Source organism: Pempheris klunzingeri, chromosome 7 (genome assembly GCF_042242105.1).
Source record: "Pempheris klunzingeri isolate RE-2024b chromosome 7, fPemKlu1.hap1, whole genome shotgun sequence".
Taxonomy (NCBI): Eukaryota; Metazoa; Chordata; class Actinopteri; order Acropomatiformes; family Pempheridae; genus Pempheris; species Pempheris klunzingeri.
The window spans coordinates 13,898,982-13,916,527 of record NC_092018.1 but is presented as its reverse complement, the minus strand read 5'-3'; the positions used below and the strand labels follow the sequence as shown (position 1 = coordinate 13,916,527).

At 40.4% G+C, this 17,546-nt stretch overlaps 2 protein-coding genes across 2 annotated transcripts; both read right to left on the bottom strand.

Moving 5' to 3' along the window:
• Positions 1-10,157, bottom strand: tesca (tescalcin a). The gene is made up of 8 exons (XM_070833021.1): positions 9,984-10,157; positions 8,364-8,433; positions 7,770-7,850; positions 6,209-6,348; positions 3,253-3,314; positions 1,007-1,114; positions 869-916; positions 1-780 (listed from the first exon to the last, which is right to left on the bottom strand). Exons 1-8 carry the CDS (start codon positions 10,042-10,044, stop codon positions 688-690), a joined length of 663 nt encoding a protein of 220 aa, XP_070689122.1. The 5' UTR covers positions 10,045-10,157; the 3' UTR covers positions 1-687.
• Positions 10,158-10,329: 172 nt separating this feature from the next.
• fbxo21 (F-box protein 21) lies at positions 10,330-17,137 on the bottom strand. The gene is made up of 12 exons (XM_070833019.1): positions 16,914-17,137; positions 16,188-16,323; positions 15,806-15,915; positions 15,506-15,627; positions 14,899-15,045; positions 14,488-14,624; positions 14,270-14,406; positions 13,477-13,656; positions 13,181-13,313; positions 12,837-13,027; positions 12,559-12,716; positions 10,330-11,547 (listed from the first exon to the last, which is right to left on the bottom strand). Exons 1-12 carry the CDS (start codon positions 17,135-17,137, stop codon positions 11,306-11,308), a joined length of 1,917 nt encoding a protein of 638 aa, XP_070689120.1. The 3' UTR covers positions 10,330-11,305.
• Positions 17,138-17,546: the final 409 nt, after the last annotated feature.

Here is a 17,546-nt window from a genome sequence, read left to right as displayed (position 1 = left end):
AGCGATCAAATAGTAGATTTTCAGGGTAGAACAGTTTGGTTACACGTCCTCACAGGAACAGATCATTTAAATGTGTGACTATTCTGGAGCTGCAGGGGAATGGTATGTGCCTGCAGTGCTACACTTTGGATGTTAGCCATAACCCATGACCCATGGATGCCAGAGCAGCCACTGAAGCATGACTGACTTCATCTAGCATGTGAATCTTTCAACAAAAATACAAAGACTCCTTCACGTTCTGGGTACATAAAGATTTGTAGGACAGCGGGAGGATTCAGAGAGGTAGTGTGTTAGTTTGAAACCTGAACCTTAAGTGTGACAAAGAATGGGAAGTAAATCTCTTTGAAATACGTGACATTTGCTACTTATAAGATCACAATGCTTTGAAACTGCACAAAACAACTTTCTGAAGGTGAATTCTTTAGGATTAAAAGCGAAATATAGAAGTAAACATCGTTTGACTCCTTCCGCTAACTACCCAAACTTTATACTGCATGAGCAGTAGACAGTCTTTAGAATTTGTATAAAAATGCACTTGCAGTACAGTATTAGGTCTGTGATTATTTTCTTCCATCCAAAAATATATTAGTGCATATCAAAAGTGTTTGTCTTCATTCCATTTAAGGACTGGAGAGGTTCTGCTAAAAACAGCAGCAACATCAACATTTCTTTCTAAGAACAACTCCTTCAAGAGGTTGATTTCCCACAACGCATTGTCGTGGTGTTGACATCCAAAAAGCGAATGTGCATTCTGGACTCCATTTCAAGTCCCTTTAAAATCTGTGGGCAGAAAAACAAAATGCTGTCATAAGTTAGTCACTAAAAAAAAAAAGTCTCATACTTGTTGCTCAGGTGGAAAAGTGCAAACCTGTTCAAAATGCTCAAACGTGATTCCTTCATAGAAGTCATCCGGGGCCTGAAATGATGAAGAGATAAAGAGTTTCTTTGTTGCAGATTTGCCACTGAGAATTTATTTTATCTGCTTATTTCTGGAAAGTTCAATTACCATGTGGGGCACATTTGTGCTTGCCACTTCCAACATGGCAGCATCTGCTATCGCCTTGGCAGCTTCCTGCCCGATGGCTCCACTTTTTGACAGAAGCTCCTCAACTACCTTGGATGAGAGCAGCGTTGTTAGTCTTTAAACCCTCATTGGGGTTTAAACAACCCCAGTCCTCAAGCCACATGAGGTTATTAGTTCCAACTGACGACTTAAATCATCATCTTCAGTGAACTACTGCATGTACAGCATGCAAATGTTTAGCCACTAAACTGGTTTTGATGACTTCATTTCCAAAAAGGCACCAAACCGGAGAGACTGGCTTTAATTTTTTCATTAGCATCAAAGTGATTGCATAACTCTTCACATAGAAGCTAATCAGTAAAATCTAATTCTTGATCTACCCTAATCATCTCTCCTTCACCTCTGCAACGAAAAAAAGCAAACAAAAATGCTTTTAGTAACATCAATTCTGAATCATCCCTGTGTACACTGTACTCTATTGCAACATTCTGTCTGTCTGCCTTTTACCACCCAACTAAACTCCAACTTCATTGACATTTTGAAAGCCAAAAACAATATCACATGTTAGACTTATTAATGTACCTCACACTGATATTTCCCTAGTTAAATTGTGGAAGTGAAATTACAGACTCTCCTTGAGCTTCTAATTTGAGTCCAACTCAGTGCATTTATACATTTAGTTAACATGGAGTAACAAAACATGGAGCCTGTCAGCTTATTACATGTGTGTTGCTAACTACCTGCTGGTTTAACTACAGCTGCACCTCCATGATCCACCCTCACTTATCTCATCTGATTACAGCTCTCCTCAGACTACGTGGGTGTATACAGACCGCTTGATCCACTTTTGTGTTTGCTAGCTTTGTTGCAGCTGTCAGCGTGGGACAGCTTGGACCTGATCATTTTGAAAAAAACATGGAGTTTTGTGACACTGTGCAATTGCAACAACAGCTCCACCTTACATCGACCTCAGCAGTCAGAAGGACTGTAAACACGTGGGTGAACGGGGGCCTTTAAACGCATTGCTTTAAATGCACTTTATGGATCCAAAATATCCTGCTCTTGTTCATAATAAGGTCCAGTTTAGTTCAGCTAGAAAAAAATCATCTAGTCTGATGCAGTTAAAAATGGTATTTGGAAAAGATCAATCAGCTCATCAAATTTGAGGTGAACCCAATTTGCTTGATTCAATTAAAAAAATCCTGACTCAAAGTCACTTACCATCTTTTTTCAGAGCTTCAACTACTGAGGAAAACCCTTAGGTGTGATTGAAAGCTCAGGAAAAATGGACCTTGAGATTTTGTTTTGCCTAATTACTTTTTTTTTTTTTTTTTAAAAGGTCACACACACACATTAGCTTTAATTCGTTTACATTTAGATTTTCTGATTTCCTGTGGGTGTAGAACTGTTCCAGACAGACACGGGACAAGGGTGGGTACTAAAGAACAATCTGGATTACTAATCAGATTACAAAAAATGTATTACGATAATTAAGCAAGATTATATTTAGAAAAAAAAGCTCCATGTGGCCTTTGATTAAGAAACAGCAGCAACAAAAACGTACACAACAGCATGTCAGATATTACAGCATACACACAGCACACCTGTAGTTTATGCCTGTACTGTTTTCTTTTTTAAGTAATCTGATTTGCCGACTGTAAATGCTGAATGTGCAAAAATTGAAAATGATTTAAGATGTTTACAAAGAAAAAAAGAATATTTGTGAAACTCAAAGCTTTGTGGCTGCACCCATTTATTATAAGATGCAATGTTTTCAATGTTCTGAAGTACAGTTTTGAAGTAATCCAGAGGTATTCAGATTCTATTGCAATTTTTTGTAATCCAATGATTATGTTGCTGATTAGAAAAATATAATTTGTATTAAGTAATTGACCACATTTCAGAGTAATCTGACCCAACCCTCTCATTATTTGAGCAAAAAAGCTGAATATACATATGGACTCTAAATTGAATGCAGGGGATGGGACGCTCTTCACTATATCAACTTTATACTACAGACTAATGAATAATGTACATTCACATACATCTTTTTTATCTTGTCCCGTTTCAAATGAATACATTGGCCGTGCTCAATTACAAAGTTTAACTAATAATTAATTCATTAATTTTGAATAATGTCATTTTAGAGACAACTTTATGTCACAGCATAAAAAGCACATAACCATGTCAGCCTTTGTCTTAGGTGTACGTGATTAAAGTCGTCTTACTTTCCTGTACTCCATCAGAGTGATGGTGCCATCGTTGTCCGTGTCGTGCATGTTGAACAAGACTGCGAAGACAGAACGGAAGAACTTAGTGGCTGCTCTGATGTCTAAGGAATTTTCCATCATCAAATCAAAAGGAAACAGGATCTTACTAACAGACCAGAGGAAGCTGTGATTAGGGCTTAGTGCTGAATGTAAGGAATCACAGTGGTCATTCTGACAGAGGCAACGAAAAAAACCTTTACAACACCAACACCCCTACTTTCATTTACTGTGACATTTACAAGATTCAGCCCCATGACAATAATTCCTGTCCAACGGTCCCGTGGCCCTAACAAAGACAAACGCCACTTTACAGCATTTTGACTGTGCTGCTGCTGAGCAGTCGATAGAATATGAGTTTAAATACCAAACTGGTTTATCTTTTTTCCCCCCCATAAAGTTCCTGAGGTTACAAATTTATCATTGCGACAGCAGGGAGAGCTGTGCTGATTTATGGTCACCCAAAATTAAAAATAAAAATCTAATCAAATGTAAGAGGGGAAAAAAAACAAAGTATTCAATTCAGATAAATGGTTTACGCCAAGCTGAGCTGGACTGGCCATGGATTTTTATTTCCCCCAGAAAATGTGTTTCAGTGCTGACAGCGAGTTCACCCTGCTTCACACGAGGGGAAATAATTTAAACTTTTATGATTATGATTTAATTACAAAAAAAAATTAAAAGTAACCCAACTAATTTTCTAATACCCTGGAGAGCACACTGCTTTTTTATTTTATTATCTAAATTATTTTTCCTTCTCCAAGGAAGCTGTCAAAAAGTAACAAGTAGAACAGTTTGGGCAATACTTTAAGCCCAAATCCCCTGGCAGTAATTGTCGAGAATACAGAACATAAGAAAGGACCAGAGTAAACCCATTTCTAGCAGTAATGGAGGAAGTATTCAGATCCTTCACTTATGTAAAAGTATCAATACAACAATGTAAAGATACTCCATTACAGGTAGAAGTCCTGCATTGAAGATTTTTACGCAAGTATTAAAGAAAAGTACAGAGGCTTTAGCAGCAATAAATTGTTCCCCATCACTGGTATTATACTATATTATATCATAGTATAGTATAGTATAGTATATTATATAATATAATATACTATACTATACTGAGGCATCAGTGCATACGCTGCATTTTACTGTTGTAGCTAATCTAATCTAAAACCCTTTTAGAAATTCAGAGAGTAAACATCTCTGGTGGAAGTGCTGATAACTCAGAGACTAAAACAACCAGCAACATAGACTGAAACGTGACAAGACTAAAGGTCACTGATGGGTCACAAGCCAAAACGGTTGGTGATCACTGGTTTACTGGTTTCAATGAAAAGTAACTAGTAAGTATACCTGGCAAATAAATATATTGAGGTAAAACATACAATATTTCTCTCTGAATTGTACAGTTTTGGAGTAGAAGTATAGGGAAATAAGTAAATGAGTCAAATACAGTACAAGTCCTAAAGTTGTGACACTACATGTGTCTGCACAACAAATATCCCTTTGATCAAATGCTAACAGGACTGAAAAACATGCTCAAGAGGTTTGTATCTCTTGGTATTTTTCCTCTGTATTTATGGGAAATGGCAGTTTTTGGTGACAGCACATTAGAGCCAAACAGTGAGGCTTCTTTCAAAACTGGTGCGGTTTACAGATATAACATCTAAAAATAACGTGGAAAAAAAGATCAACAAAGATTTGCCCCCTCAAAAGACTAAAATCCAATGTTGCCAAAGATATTCGTCACTTTGAAAAAGGGCTACACTTAGTCAGCTAACTAGCCATTGTGCATGGCCGGATTAACTTGATTGGAGGCCCCAGAGCAAAAATTGGCACGAGCCTCCCCCAGTCTTCCCCTCCTGCCACCTGCATTTAAACCCATTCTGCACATTTTAAATGCAGCTTGTGTCCTTCACGTATCCACCCAGTACAGTAAAGCACTCCTATCAAACTGGATGGGTCAGGTGAAGTCGGCCCTTGAAACAGTGAGTGCATCTTGTTTGAGCAGCATCTAAAGCCTTTTTTAGGGCAAGAGTCAGCTGAGGACATAATACAACAGAAACACTGTCTCCATGTTCTGTCAGTACATTTGCTGTAGTTTCAGTGAAACACAAATTCGTTCAGGAATGTTACAATATCAGTTCAGTATCTACTGAGCCTAAAGGGTGCCCATTGGCTAGATTTCTACACAGAGCCTTCTACACAACGAGGCGTCCTAACAAGAAAATGATGCATCTCATTTCAATTATTGATCAATTTCTGATTATATTGTGTATATTCACAAATGTAATTTTGTATAGGTGCCACAAACCACCAGGATAAACATACACCTTCTGGGGCCCTTTAGGGTACCAGACCCTGCAACAGTTGCTGATTTGCCCAGTTGTTAATCCAGCCTTTCTAACAGATTCACATCTCCCCATTAATTTCCCAGAAGTCTGTCAAAGTTACCAATCACATAAGGCAGGTTGAGGGAGAAAATTTGCACCAAAAACATAAATTATGATATTTGAAATACCTCCTGGAGCAGATTCAATTTAGACATCTGAGGCCAAATCTGTGTCCAGAATCTGTGGCTACAAATGATCCCCTCCACTTGTGACTGTTAGGGTTGTGAAGCTACCGTTCTTGCCACTTTCCCCAACCGTCATGAATGCATACAAGCCTCTCCACAGTGATGGCTGACATGCAGTGAGGAATCCAGTGCTCACACAGGCAGCTATGCACCACCAGGCTCTTTGTGGCACGCTGGTGGTGGTTGCTGGTATTTTTAAAGTGAGAAACCCTCAAAGGGAGACACACGAGGGAAAGCTTTTAGTCCTAGACTAACAGCTGGTGCTCCAAACATCTTAATTAATAAGCATATCTGGGTCTATTGTATGTAACACTGCTATTAAGAATGTTAAAAGTGTCTTACAGCGAAGCTTTTCTTTTCTCATTGCTTCCCTCTCCTCATCCGTCGTCTTCAAATTTGGAGGGCGGAAGTGGGACATGACCATGAGGAACTGCTCGAAGCCAATCTCCTCGAGGGAGCCCACCTCATCCTGATGCTGGTTCCTGGGACACAGACAGAGGAATTCAAAATTTAAGATTTATGAATTAAAAATTAACGAATGTGGCTTTTTGAAGGTCCACGCCAACCAGAGTTTGATCAAGCTCCCAATTTGAAAACAAGTGTATTCTATGCAGAGTGCAAGTATTCTGTTTGTCAAAAAAAAAAATCCTGCACATATGAAATTTCAGATTGTACGAGTGAAATCATTCTCACAGGTTCCATTTTCCAGACCTAATCCAAACCCAAAGAAAAGGTTTAATTATGTATTTCTGCTTAGGCTTCCTTTAGCTTCCCATTGTGCACATGAACTGTGTGCTTGTGATCGAACATCACGAGTCAGATCGCTTGTTTATTGGACAGTCCATTTTGTGGTTTGCTATGTTGAGCTAGGCTTTCCAAAGCATGCGGATCAGCTGGTTTTAAAATGTCAGCATCCATCTCTCGATAGCCATACAACCCTATACCAGATGTTATTTCTGTTCATGAATGGATGGATTACATATTTTGTTTTCACAAACTGCATAGCATTTTTCTTGGATGAAGACTGAAAACACACTTCATCAGCCATCTCAATGCTATAGAGGTATTTTCTATTCCCCATCTACGGATGACATTGTTTTTATTTGAATAAACAAACAAGTGAAGTACTAAACACTCAAGACTTTGATTAAACCAGCATATTAGAGCAACTTTGAGTCATGAAACCACCTAACATGCATGTGTTTGGACTGCGGGAGGAAACTGGAACACTGAACTCACACAGAGAGAACATGCCAACTCCACACAGAACTAACAACTGCACCACTGATACTACTGCAAATATAGTGAAGGTGAGCACTACACTTGCTTTTACACAAAAAGTGTCAAAGCAACAAGTTGTGATTAACTAGCAAGCAGCTTCCCCTTCCTATCTGTCTTTGTGCTAAGCTAAACTAGCCTGCTGCTGGTGATAGCTTCCTATTTAATGCACAGACCTGCCAGTGAACTCACTGCATTGACAGCAAGTTCATTTTCCAAAATGTCAAACTATTCCCTTAATTTAGATTTCATTTATAGTAGCCCGTAGGAATCATATTTCAACACATAAAAAGGCATAAAAAGAATTTCAATGCTGCGTTTACAGCTTGTGTTCCTGCAGCCATCATCAGGAAGAAACCACCATCAGATCAGCAGCAAATAAAGGCCACTGTCTTATATTTAATATGAATATCTACCATACAACTAGGTAAAGAAATATCATTGCTTAGACAAACTGACCTTTGGTAATAATGAATGTTAGACTTTAACATTTGACATATCATAATATGGGCTTGGTTTTGAAAATGATTTGATTAATATCATGACAGTGCTAATAATACCAGTCGAAATGACTATTAGTCATAGGATGGAAGGACAGAGTGTGGTGGAACTGGGCTGCACCCACCTTTTATCGAAGAATGCTTCAATAATTTGCTTTCTGATTGGATTGTTGGCGAGCGCCGGTATGTTGTCCAAGTTTTCTCTACTGCAGTGCGACAAGAGAAAGTCCATCATCATAAAACAGATACCACAGTACTATCATGATTTAATAACTTATTTATGGGAAGTAACAAGAACAGTAACTCTGTGTGAATGTAAACTGTCAGGAGAAATACCTGCTGTGTACAATGTTTGTTCCCCATTTCTTTTTAAAGGGAAGGACACTGTGATCCATCACTACCAGCATGCCGCTATGGCAGTTTCATGTATGTGTTTATACATGACTGAGTGTGTGTGTGTGCAGTATGTGACAGCCCTGTGTGCCTGATGCATCGACATATTGCATTTACCCAATTTGTCTGCGTCTGCATTACTACTGCCTGCGTGTGTCACCATATGTTGTTTGTGCCTGTGCCAGAGATACCAGAAATACCCACAATTCATCACTCTAGCCACCAAGCAGGTAGTATTTCATCTTTAGTGCCATCTTGCTAAGGCCAAACGGTTTCCAATAAAAAAATAGCAGGGCTTTGACACACGTGCACGTTAAACATTTTACCTTATCGTCTCTTCATTGCCGCTCAGCTGCTGGAATCTTTTGTGAAGGTTTTTAATCTGCTCCTCTGAAACTGAAAAAAAAGCAAACACCAACAACATGAGTGCATGTCAGTACACCCTTAATTACTCCACAGCAGGCTTCTTGCACTTGTTTTTTTTTTTTTTTTTTGAACATTTAACCTGCAATTAACTAATAATAAGCAAAAGATGATTGTTATTGATTAAGATATTATTCAAGATATTCTATTAAGATATAATCAACCCTTTTCTTGTTTTTCTTTTAATTGTAAAAAGCTGGATTATGATAATAGTAAGACTTATTTTTATTAATCTGATCAGGTGCAGCTCTACTATCAGTTTAATAGCAAAGCAAACACCCTGTGCATTGGTGAGATTGTCTTTTTATCCCTTTTCAAAGCATTCCTTGAATCATTAACTCACTGTGTGGACTAGTGACCACACACACTGAAAGGTATAAACGTCATAACCGGGCTCTGCCTGGTCCCATATCAAGATGGGTTTGGCATTTTCAATTGTTTCGGTAAACACTTGTGTTTATTTTGACCCTTTTTCCCTTTCCCAAAAAGCTGCTGAGAGGATGTTTGCAGTAGCAATGGTAGCTGCTGAGTGTGGGCTGAGGATTGTGGCTTCACACAGAAACAGGTTTGTTGGTCTGAGTTTGACTATTACAATACATACGCAGGATCAGCAACATGCACCAACTTGCCAAATACAAAAGAAAACAACAACAGAATCCGTGGTCTATGTTCTATCTGTGAGTACAGTCCTGTTAGTACAATGAAATATTTCTATCACTGTGTCTGGAACATATAAGTCCATAAAAATCCCCCACTGAGCCCAGAGAGAAACGGGGCCAAAGCCCCACCTTGGAGAAAAAAAAAAGGGCAAACAGTTCAAAGTCTCACCCATAAACCATTAATAAAGTTGGGCTCAGTCTTGGGTGCAAAATGTATCCCTGTTGCTCAGACTCTGCATGCACAGATTCCACATCCTGATAACACTACACACTTCTGCTCTTTGTGTCTGCTTTTTTGTTTCATTTCTTTACTGGACTTTTCCTTCCGCACAAGGGAGGAAGAGAGAAGCACATAAAGTGTGTTACAATAATGTTTATAGCAGTTGGACCAACCAGAACACCTGTGACTTCTGCTTTTACTGTCTGCAAAGGGAGGCAGGATCAACATAAATTAACATAGATACAGAAATAGTTAACTCATGGAACAGATGGGTTGTGTAGTTTATTATTAAGATGGTGTATTTAGCATTTATTAATAAAACTACGGAGTTTTGCGCTGAATCACAAATGCTTACACTTGAAACGAATTCTGCATGCGTCTGTTCATCGGGTGGCGTCTAACATACTTCAGCATTTAACTCAACTAAATGTTCAGAAAACTTTGCGTCACAGACTGGTGCGATGATCAGGTTTCCATTTGTCCAGTCACCTGTGTCATCTTTTACTTCCTCGAAGACCCAAAGTCACCGCCACGAGATTTGCGCACCTTGAAACTGAACGTTTTAACACCAACAGCGCCGTGCACCGACTCAGCAGTTAAGTAGTGTCTACTATAATAGTTCCTGGTGAGTTTTCCTTACTTACATCCAGTTTTATCCACCAGATCCTGGTACTTGTTCTCGGAGCGCGTGTGCGAGGCTCCCATCGCTGCTGTTCCACCGGTGCGTCAGGACGCACGATCTGGACCGACTGGCTCAACTTTTCTGTGCCACTGCTGCTTTATCGCGCTGCTGCCGGCAGCTCGACGCAACTGTAGCCTGCTGCTGGCGTCTCGGAAACTTGTGGCATCCTCAAGGTCCTAAATCCATACAGCCTGTGGATAAATGAGCTGCCATCTTCCGCTTTCTAGTCAGTTTTCTAAATCAGCGCTGTGTATTAACACTAAATATGCACATTTAGTTTAGTAAAACAACTCAGAAGCTAGAAAAAAAAAACTTGAATGGCTTTTATTTTTTTCCTCTCAATTCCTCAAAGCTCAGTCACTTCTGTTTCAAGTCAGCAATGTCCTTATTGGTTCTCCTTTTGTTTTTCCGTGAACAGCTCAACATCTGTGGAGAGCAATGACATCCTACATGTTTCACTTGTGAATATACGGAGAGAAAAAAACAAAACAAGATCATCTAGAAATGTGAAAGTTAAACTTCCATAAGTGCATGAACCTTGATTCAAAGATGGGGAATTAAAAGTAAAAGTCAATTTACAAAGTATTTTCGTCATAGTCTTTAGTGTGGCACTGTAACTGGGGGGGGTTGGACTATATGCAGGGGGGCTTGTTCGACTGGTGCTAGCTGCAGGGAGGTATGATCAAGGGGTTGGGGAGCTCTGGGTAAAGGAGTATTCCTCTGTTTTAGGTAAAGGGAGATTTACAGCACCTGGTCACCCATCCTGAACTTACTCATCCACTTAGCTGTTTACTTCAAGCCTATATTCTTTTTTTTTTTTCCTTCAAGGCATCAACTTCTGCATTATTTGGGGTTTCCATACTTTTCTCAAGTTTGTCTTAAAGACCCAGCATCCTGAATAATGACCTTGAACCAGGCTATATCACTCCATAGGTTGAGCTTTGTTTTCACAACAAATACACTGTGGTACTTTAATGTGTGTACCGGTACAGTAACAATCTTTGCTGCATGTTTCAAGACTTTTTGGTCTTTTCATACATTTTTCCTGAAAATGGAAATGTTAAAATAAATCTTTTCAAACCTACACAGGTTACACCAAATAATTTACTGTTAATACTATATACTGGCTGATATGTAAAAAAAACAAACAAAAACCTCTCAGTTGCACATGACCTGGTCCTAAGCGCGTGCGACAAAGAAACAGCTAAGTGGATTGTGGATCGAGAGTGGGTGACCAGTAATTGGTCAGCTGGGGTCAGCAGGGTGTAGGACACATCTACTTTGCTACATGGGCATGGCTTCGTGGTTGTTTTGGTCTGTGGCAGGAGCCTGGTCCTGGCTCCCAGAACCAGGTGTCAGTCTGTGGTAAAGCTCCTGCACCGTGCCCAAAGTTTCATCCATGTCCTCCGGGTATCGTGTCTGCAGTTCTTCGTTGGCAGCGTAGTGGGTGTCGGCAAACTCGGAGAAGTAGCGTCCCACCTCGGGATGGCCTATCTCCAGGGGGGCAGAGTGGGGCTCCAGGTTCTCTGAGGAACAACATGAGGTAACCCAAATAAACTAATTTGAGGTGAAGAAACAGGAAATTTATAACAAACAGTCCCTGACATTACTCACACGTTGTACAAGTCCAGCTCACACAGAAAACCCACATATCAGAATTCATTTATCAGGAAAATGTCAAATACAATCTATTTTGTCATCACAGCTTCATGTCTTATCGGTTCCGGCAAAGCAGACTGAGCAGCAGATGAGATCATAGGGATTAATCAATACGAATTCCCTTCAGGGTTTGTAGAGAAAAGAGCCTGCAGGTGAACATCAAGTTGGTGCAGAGAGCAAAGATAATGCATACAAATAATGAAAGCGGTGTAGTAGTAGTAGCAGCAGCAGCTGACTGAGCAGCAGAGTGAGCAGGTAATCACAAGGGAATAAATTACTCATCTTATTAGGGAGGAGCTCTCTTAAGTGGGGAACATTTTTAAGTCACAAAAAAGGGTGATGCAGGGCCGCTGAAGTGTTGGCCTGGAAACAGCTTGCAGGCTTTGGTTCATCTATATCAATGACGGCCATCAGTCTTAATAGAAAGCACTCCTGGATCAACGTGTACAGCAGGATCTTCACATGACACTACTAAAATCACATTATTAAGGGTTGTGGAGTTGCCATTAGGTTTAAGAGCAAGATGCTGCAAAATCTAATAAAGTTCATCTTTGAAGAGGCCTGCAAGTCAAGCATGAAGTTTCTATCATCCATCATGTCCAACGAGGCAGCCATTTGTCCCACCTCCACTTAGAAGAGATTAGCTTAATCTGTGCATGAAACGGTTTCACTTGTTAGTTTAATTGTGTCTCTATGGTTGTATGACAACCTTGACATTTTGTTCTGATGACTTCCTTTCCTGACCTTTTATACAATTAAAGCAAATGAAATTATATCGACACTGATTATTTATTATGAAACTGAGCTGCTACATTTACAGACCACATAACCACCATAAGGATATTTTTCGTCACCATGCTGGTGTGTATGATCCATACCTTGAGCTGCGTAGCGACATGTGCCGTCCTGTACGAGGACGTTGTAGAAGGGCTGGTTGGCCCCATTGGAAAGCTGGTGGACCCTCATGGTGGTGATCCACTCCTGGCTCATGGTGCACTTTGGGTCCCAGCCGTAAATCACGCAGTTATAACCCGACCTGGTGGAGGAGATAGAACAGGACGGATACACTTGAGTATTCTAAGGTCCGGTACAGGAGGATTACAAACAGGTGTGTTAACAGAAGAGGACTGCACAACAACATGTTAGTGTGACCCACCTCTTGTGTTTCATGATGAGGCCAACTGAATACTGGACCTCCAGGTGTTCTGGAGTGCTACGCTTCTTCACCTCAGGCGTAACAGGATGTTTCTTGTGTTGGATGTGCTCCAGCGTGTGCTGCACCAGGTAACCCACTGCCCCGTGCTGGGAGGGATCCAATGCCTGAATGTGTTGGAGGATGTCTAGCACCTGGAACAAATATCAGCATGGTCAGGTAAAATACTGACAGCTGAATAGTAAGTGCTTTGTCCTGAATAATAGTTAATGCTTTATGAATGCAATTTTAATAGAGCATTAGAAAAACTGCTCCATTAGAAAAAAAATCAGGTTGTGTGCACTGACCTTTTCTGGCCAGATGCCCAGGTGGAAGTAGAGGCGTGCCTGCAGCAGCAGGTACTGCACATTATCTGGGTTGATAGTGAGGTAGAGGTCTAGAGAGTCTCTTAGCAGCTGGTAGGATTTCTCATTACCCTCCCTGAAGGAAACCACGCAGTAATGTAACGCTAGCAACCATCAAATCCATTCAAATTATTTAATCTGTTTTTAGACAACAGTGCATCCCATGCCTGGACCATTTATCCATCTCTCCAGCAGAAGAGATTTTCTAATGACAGTCGGGGTTGTTCAGTTCCTCTTACCCTCTTTTGCCGATGTTAAGCAGGTTTCCCACCATCCTGAGCAGCACCTCTGTAGTGCTGATGGCGCTGTAGTAATCTGCCGTCACCTGGTGGCCGATGAGATACTCGCACTCCTTGGCTGTCAGCTGTTTGCCTTTACCAAAGGCATCGATGTAGATAAAGTCATAGATGTCCTCACTCCTGCAGGTACACGGTTTAATAAACCTACTATACAAATGCATTGAACAGACATCCATCACAAATTGTTATGACAATTATGATAATGAAAATAATAACTACTTGTAGCTTTTTGTTGTAAACCAGCTATTAAAATACTATGAATCAAGGTGAAAAGTTTGGCTGCTTAAGATTAAAAGAGGAAAAAAAAAATTTCACTAGCAACATATTTTACTATTTATGACAAAATCTACTAAAAATGGATTATGCTTGAAACATTATAATTTCAAAAATTTGAACTAGGGTCTGATAAAGGGTGGAAGTTAGGCTACGGCATTGGATTGTAAAAAACCTTAATGAAACTGTCTGGGGAAGGATTTCTCAATGTTGTTGCCTTTCCTACAGATTGCTAGTGAGGCACAATGTAATATGTAATGAGTGATTGAGCACCAAGTCATTATCTCGAAGGCTGTGTGGGAGACTACTTCTGTGCATAGTAACTTTTTATACAACTGCTTAACTGTATCATGGCTATCAATGTTGTGATTGGAGGAAAACAATGCTAGATGGTTGACTGACAGCTCTACTTTTTGACAACATTTAGAGGAAATTGAGAGCAAGTAATTTCAAACCGTACCCTCTTGGTTTTTGGCACCAGCGCAGCAGGAAGTGATTGGGAAAGTTGACAGGTTCCACCTGAACACCCAGCTTCCGCGCTAACGTCATATAGAGGACAGAGAGACTTATGGGAATGCCTGTATGGCGTAGTAGCACCTAAATGGAAAAACAGGAAGGCCTCGTCAGGTCTACAGTTGTTAAGTTGTTAAAATATGCATAATCTTATAGAAGAGCTACCTGGTGGATGTAAGAGTTAAGAGGGTTGTAGTAGTCGAACTCGTTGCCTTTGTATTGAAGCTGCTCATACAGGACAGTGTTCAGGGCACACACCACCTGCCTCTGGAGCTCAAAGTCCTCTATGACAAAACAGTCCCCTACATCATACACAAGAAATGAAAATTTCTTTAGCTTAAGGGGAAAATATGGATCTTGTGCAGTTGACACATGTCTAAATATAGCGGTATCGATTTTTCTTTAAGATGTGCTGGGAATGGAAGCCCATGCCTTCAGGCTTTCAGCATTCTAGTGCTGATGCACTTTGGGAATAAAAAAGAACCTGAGGCAAGGACACATGGAAAAAAACAAAAACTTTCCATCCCCCAAAAAGACAACTTTTCATTTGGACTTGTGCCACTTTTGAAGCCCCACCTTGTGCGACACGCAGACTGGGGTGAGAGGGGTTCTTGATTCTCAGCATCTTCTTCACCTTTTCTCCAATCTCATCCAGCTGAGCTGATATGCTGTTCAGTGTTACATCAGCCAGCGGGTTACAATACTGATCCACCAGTACAGCACCTAGAGGGGCAGACAGGGCCAGGAGAGGAAACACATAATGGTATACTGCTTGTATCAAAAACACAGGAGAAACACAAATTAAGTGGCAAATCACATGAAGCATGAAGTTATATTGCTTCTATTATCATACATTTTTTTATTTAGTTTTAGTTAAATATCGTTAGCTAAATCTACAGTAGATTTATATTTGACATCAACTGTGAAATTCATCCATATCTGTCCTTCGTTTTCTCATAAACAAAAATGTCCATAGTACATCGTAGTTTTTGTAATCATACTTTTTTTTTTTTCTATTTGGTTATGGTTTCATTTTTGTCAGTGACAAAATGTTGTTGAAGAATATTATGACCAAAATTATTAGTCAATCAACACCTATACTTTATGAAACATTAAAGAACACAAAAGACACATTCTCTTTGTATAGAGATGTTTAGGTCTAATGTCTGTTGTCACGCCTCACCCTCTAAAGCTGACTGCTGCTCTGCAGGCTGCTCCAGGAAGGTCTTCAAACTCTTCAGGATGTTCTGCTGTCTCAGGAAGTAAAGGATTTTCTTTGCATAGTACTTCAAGGTCAAGCTTTTCCTAATGATGGGCGTAGAACAGAAGAGAGAGACATTGTGCAACACAAAAACAGCTTTCATAATCATGGAGGTCTCAGAGAGGATTAGCAAGAGGATCAACGCACGACCCCGTTAATGATTGCAAAATGCAGTGGGTGGCAAGTATTGATGTTTTAATGTGGGCACAGTGTTGCTCGCACCTCTTGTCAGAGTTGAGTATGAAGAGGAGCTCATCTTCACAGAAGTGCTCCGGCATCCCAAGCGACTCAATCTCTGCAAAGCTGTCTCCCAGCACCTGGCCAACGCAAGGCTGAGTTACAGATCTCTGGGTTAGTTTGGGATATAGAAAGCTCACGTTCTCATACACCCACACACACACACACACGGCAAGTCACAGAGAAATAATCATTTCTTTTTATAAAATAGTGCATTTGTGAAGGAAAAATTAAAGTTTACTGATCAAACTAGTGCAACTGAATGCTTTTGCCATTCTATCACCTCTATTTAATGCATCTAACCAAGACCAATGTAACAAAAAACTAATAATGATAATGTATTCTTGATACCAAATGAATTACTCACGACTTCTGTGAAGAATCTCTTTGAGATTGATTCCACAGTCCTACGTATCTGTATGCCAACTCTATGTCTTGTTTTGTATTCTCTGAGCCAGTCACAGCACTCATTCTGACGGTAAAACCTCTGCAGTCTTGGCCATCTGTAGAGGAAAGCAGTAAAACTGTTATCTCAGTGACACTTTTGGGCATGCTCAGAATTACTTTTGTGGCTTATTGCATGCAGCAGTAATTGACATGAAACAGTTTATCATCGTGCTGCAGACGAGGTTCTCTCTTGCCCCCCTAAAAAATAAAAGCATTCAGGTGAGGAACAGCCAAGTCAGTCAGGAGGAGGGCTTAGTCTCTGGCAAGAGCTGCACTCTCCTGTAGATCACAGACTACAGGCAACATTCAAGGTCATGCACACATTCATTTTTGGCTGTTTTGGGGAAAATGAAGTATACGCTGCAACTTGTGAAAGATTTAAAAGGTTTACAAGCTCCAGAGTGATCTGCAGAGCAAAAGCTAGCCACTGGCCTGGCGTGGTGGTGTATTTGGTGCATCAGCAAGATGTCAGCGGCTGACAGCTCGCTTCAAGTTCGCAGCGTACGAACCTTAAGTGAATTGAGTACATTTAGGGCTCTGAGCAAGACAAATGAAAAACGGACAAGAAGGCTCGTTTCGGCAGGTAGTGATGAAAAACCACCAGAGGCTAAAACTCGAAAGAAATACCACAAATAAATCGTTGCACCTGAGTTTGTACTGGTGTCCCCAGACCTTCCCCCTTCCATGGCAAACGTCGTGTAGCCGCTTGCAGCAGCAGGATACGTTACAAATGTCGACATGTTTGAGGACAGGGAAGCACAGGATGTGTTCGAGCAACTCGGTCGGCAGGTCGGTCAGTTTCTTAGTTTGGGGGTCGGAAATAATCCCATTTAGACTTGGTTGCCCCTCTACGGATACAGACGTCGCCATCTTTACTGTTTACCCCGATTACCTCATTGCTCAGACCCCGCCCCTTTATGGCGCAGGGGGCAGGGCTAGAGGAGGGGCATAGGAGGTGTACTGCGCTGTGATTGGCTGTTCGGTCAAGACGAACAGGGAAGCTATGCTGCATTCAGGTTTATCGGATACTCCACGTTTTACACTGTAGTTAATTTGTGCTTTTTCAAAGAGCAGTAAACTTATAATACGTGCGAGTTATAAAAATAATTAGGTTTGCATAAAAGTATTATTTTCAGTATTAATTCATTCATCATTTATTTTTTGAATTGGTCGTTTGATCAATGTCAGGAAAAATGGTTAAAAACAAGTATATTCACATTGTGATCATGAAAGAAAAAAGAAAAGCAGAAAATTCTCACAAATGTCTGCCATCTTTGCT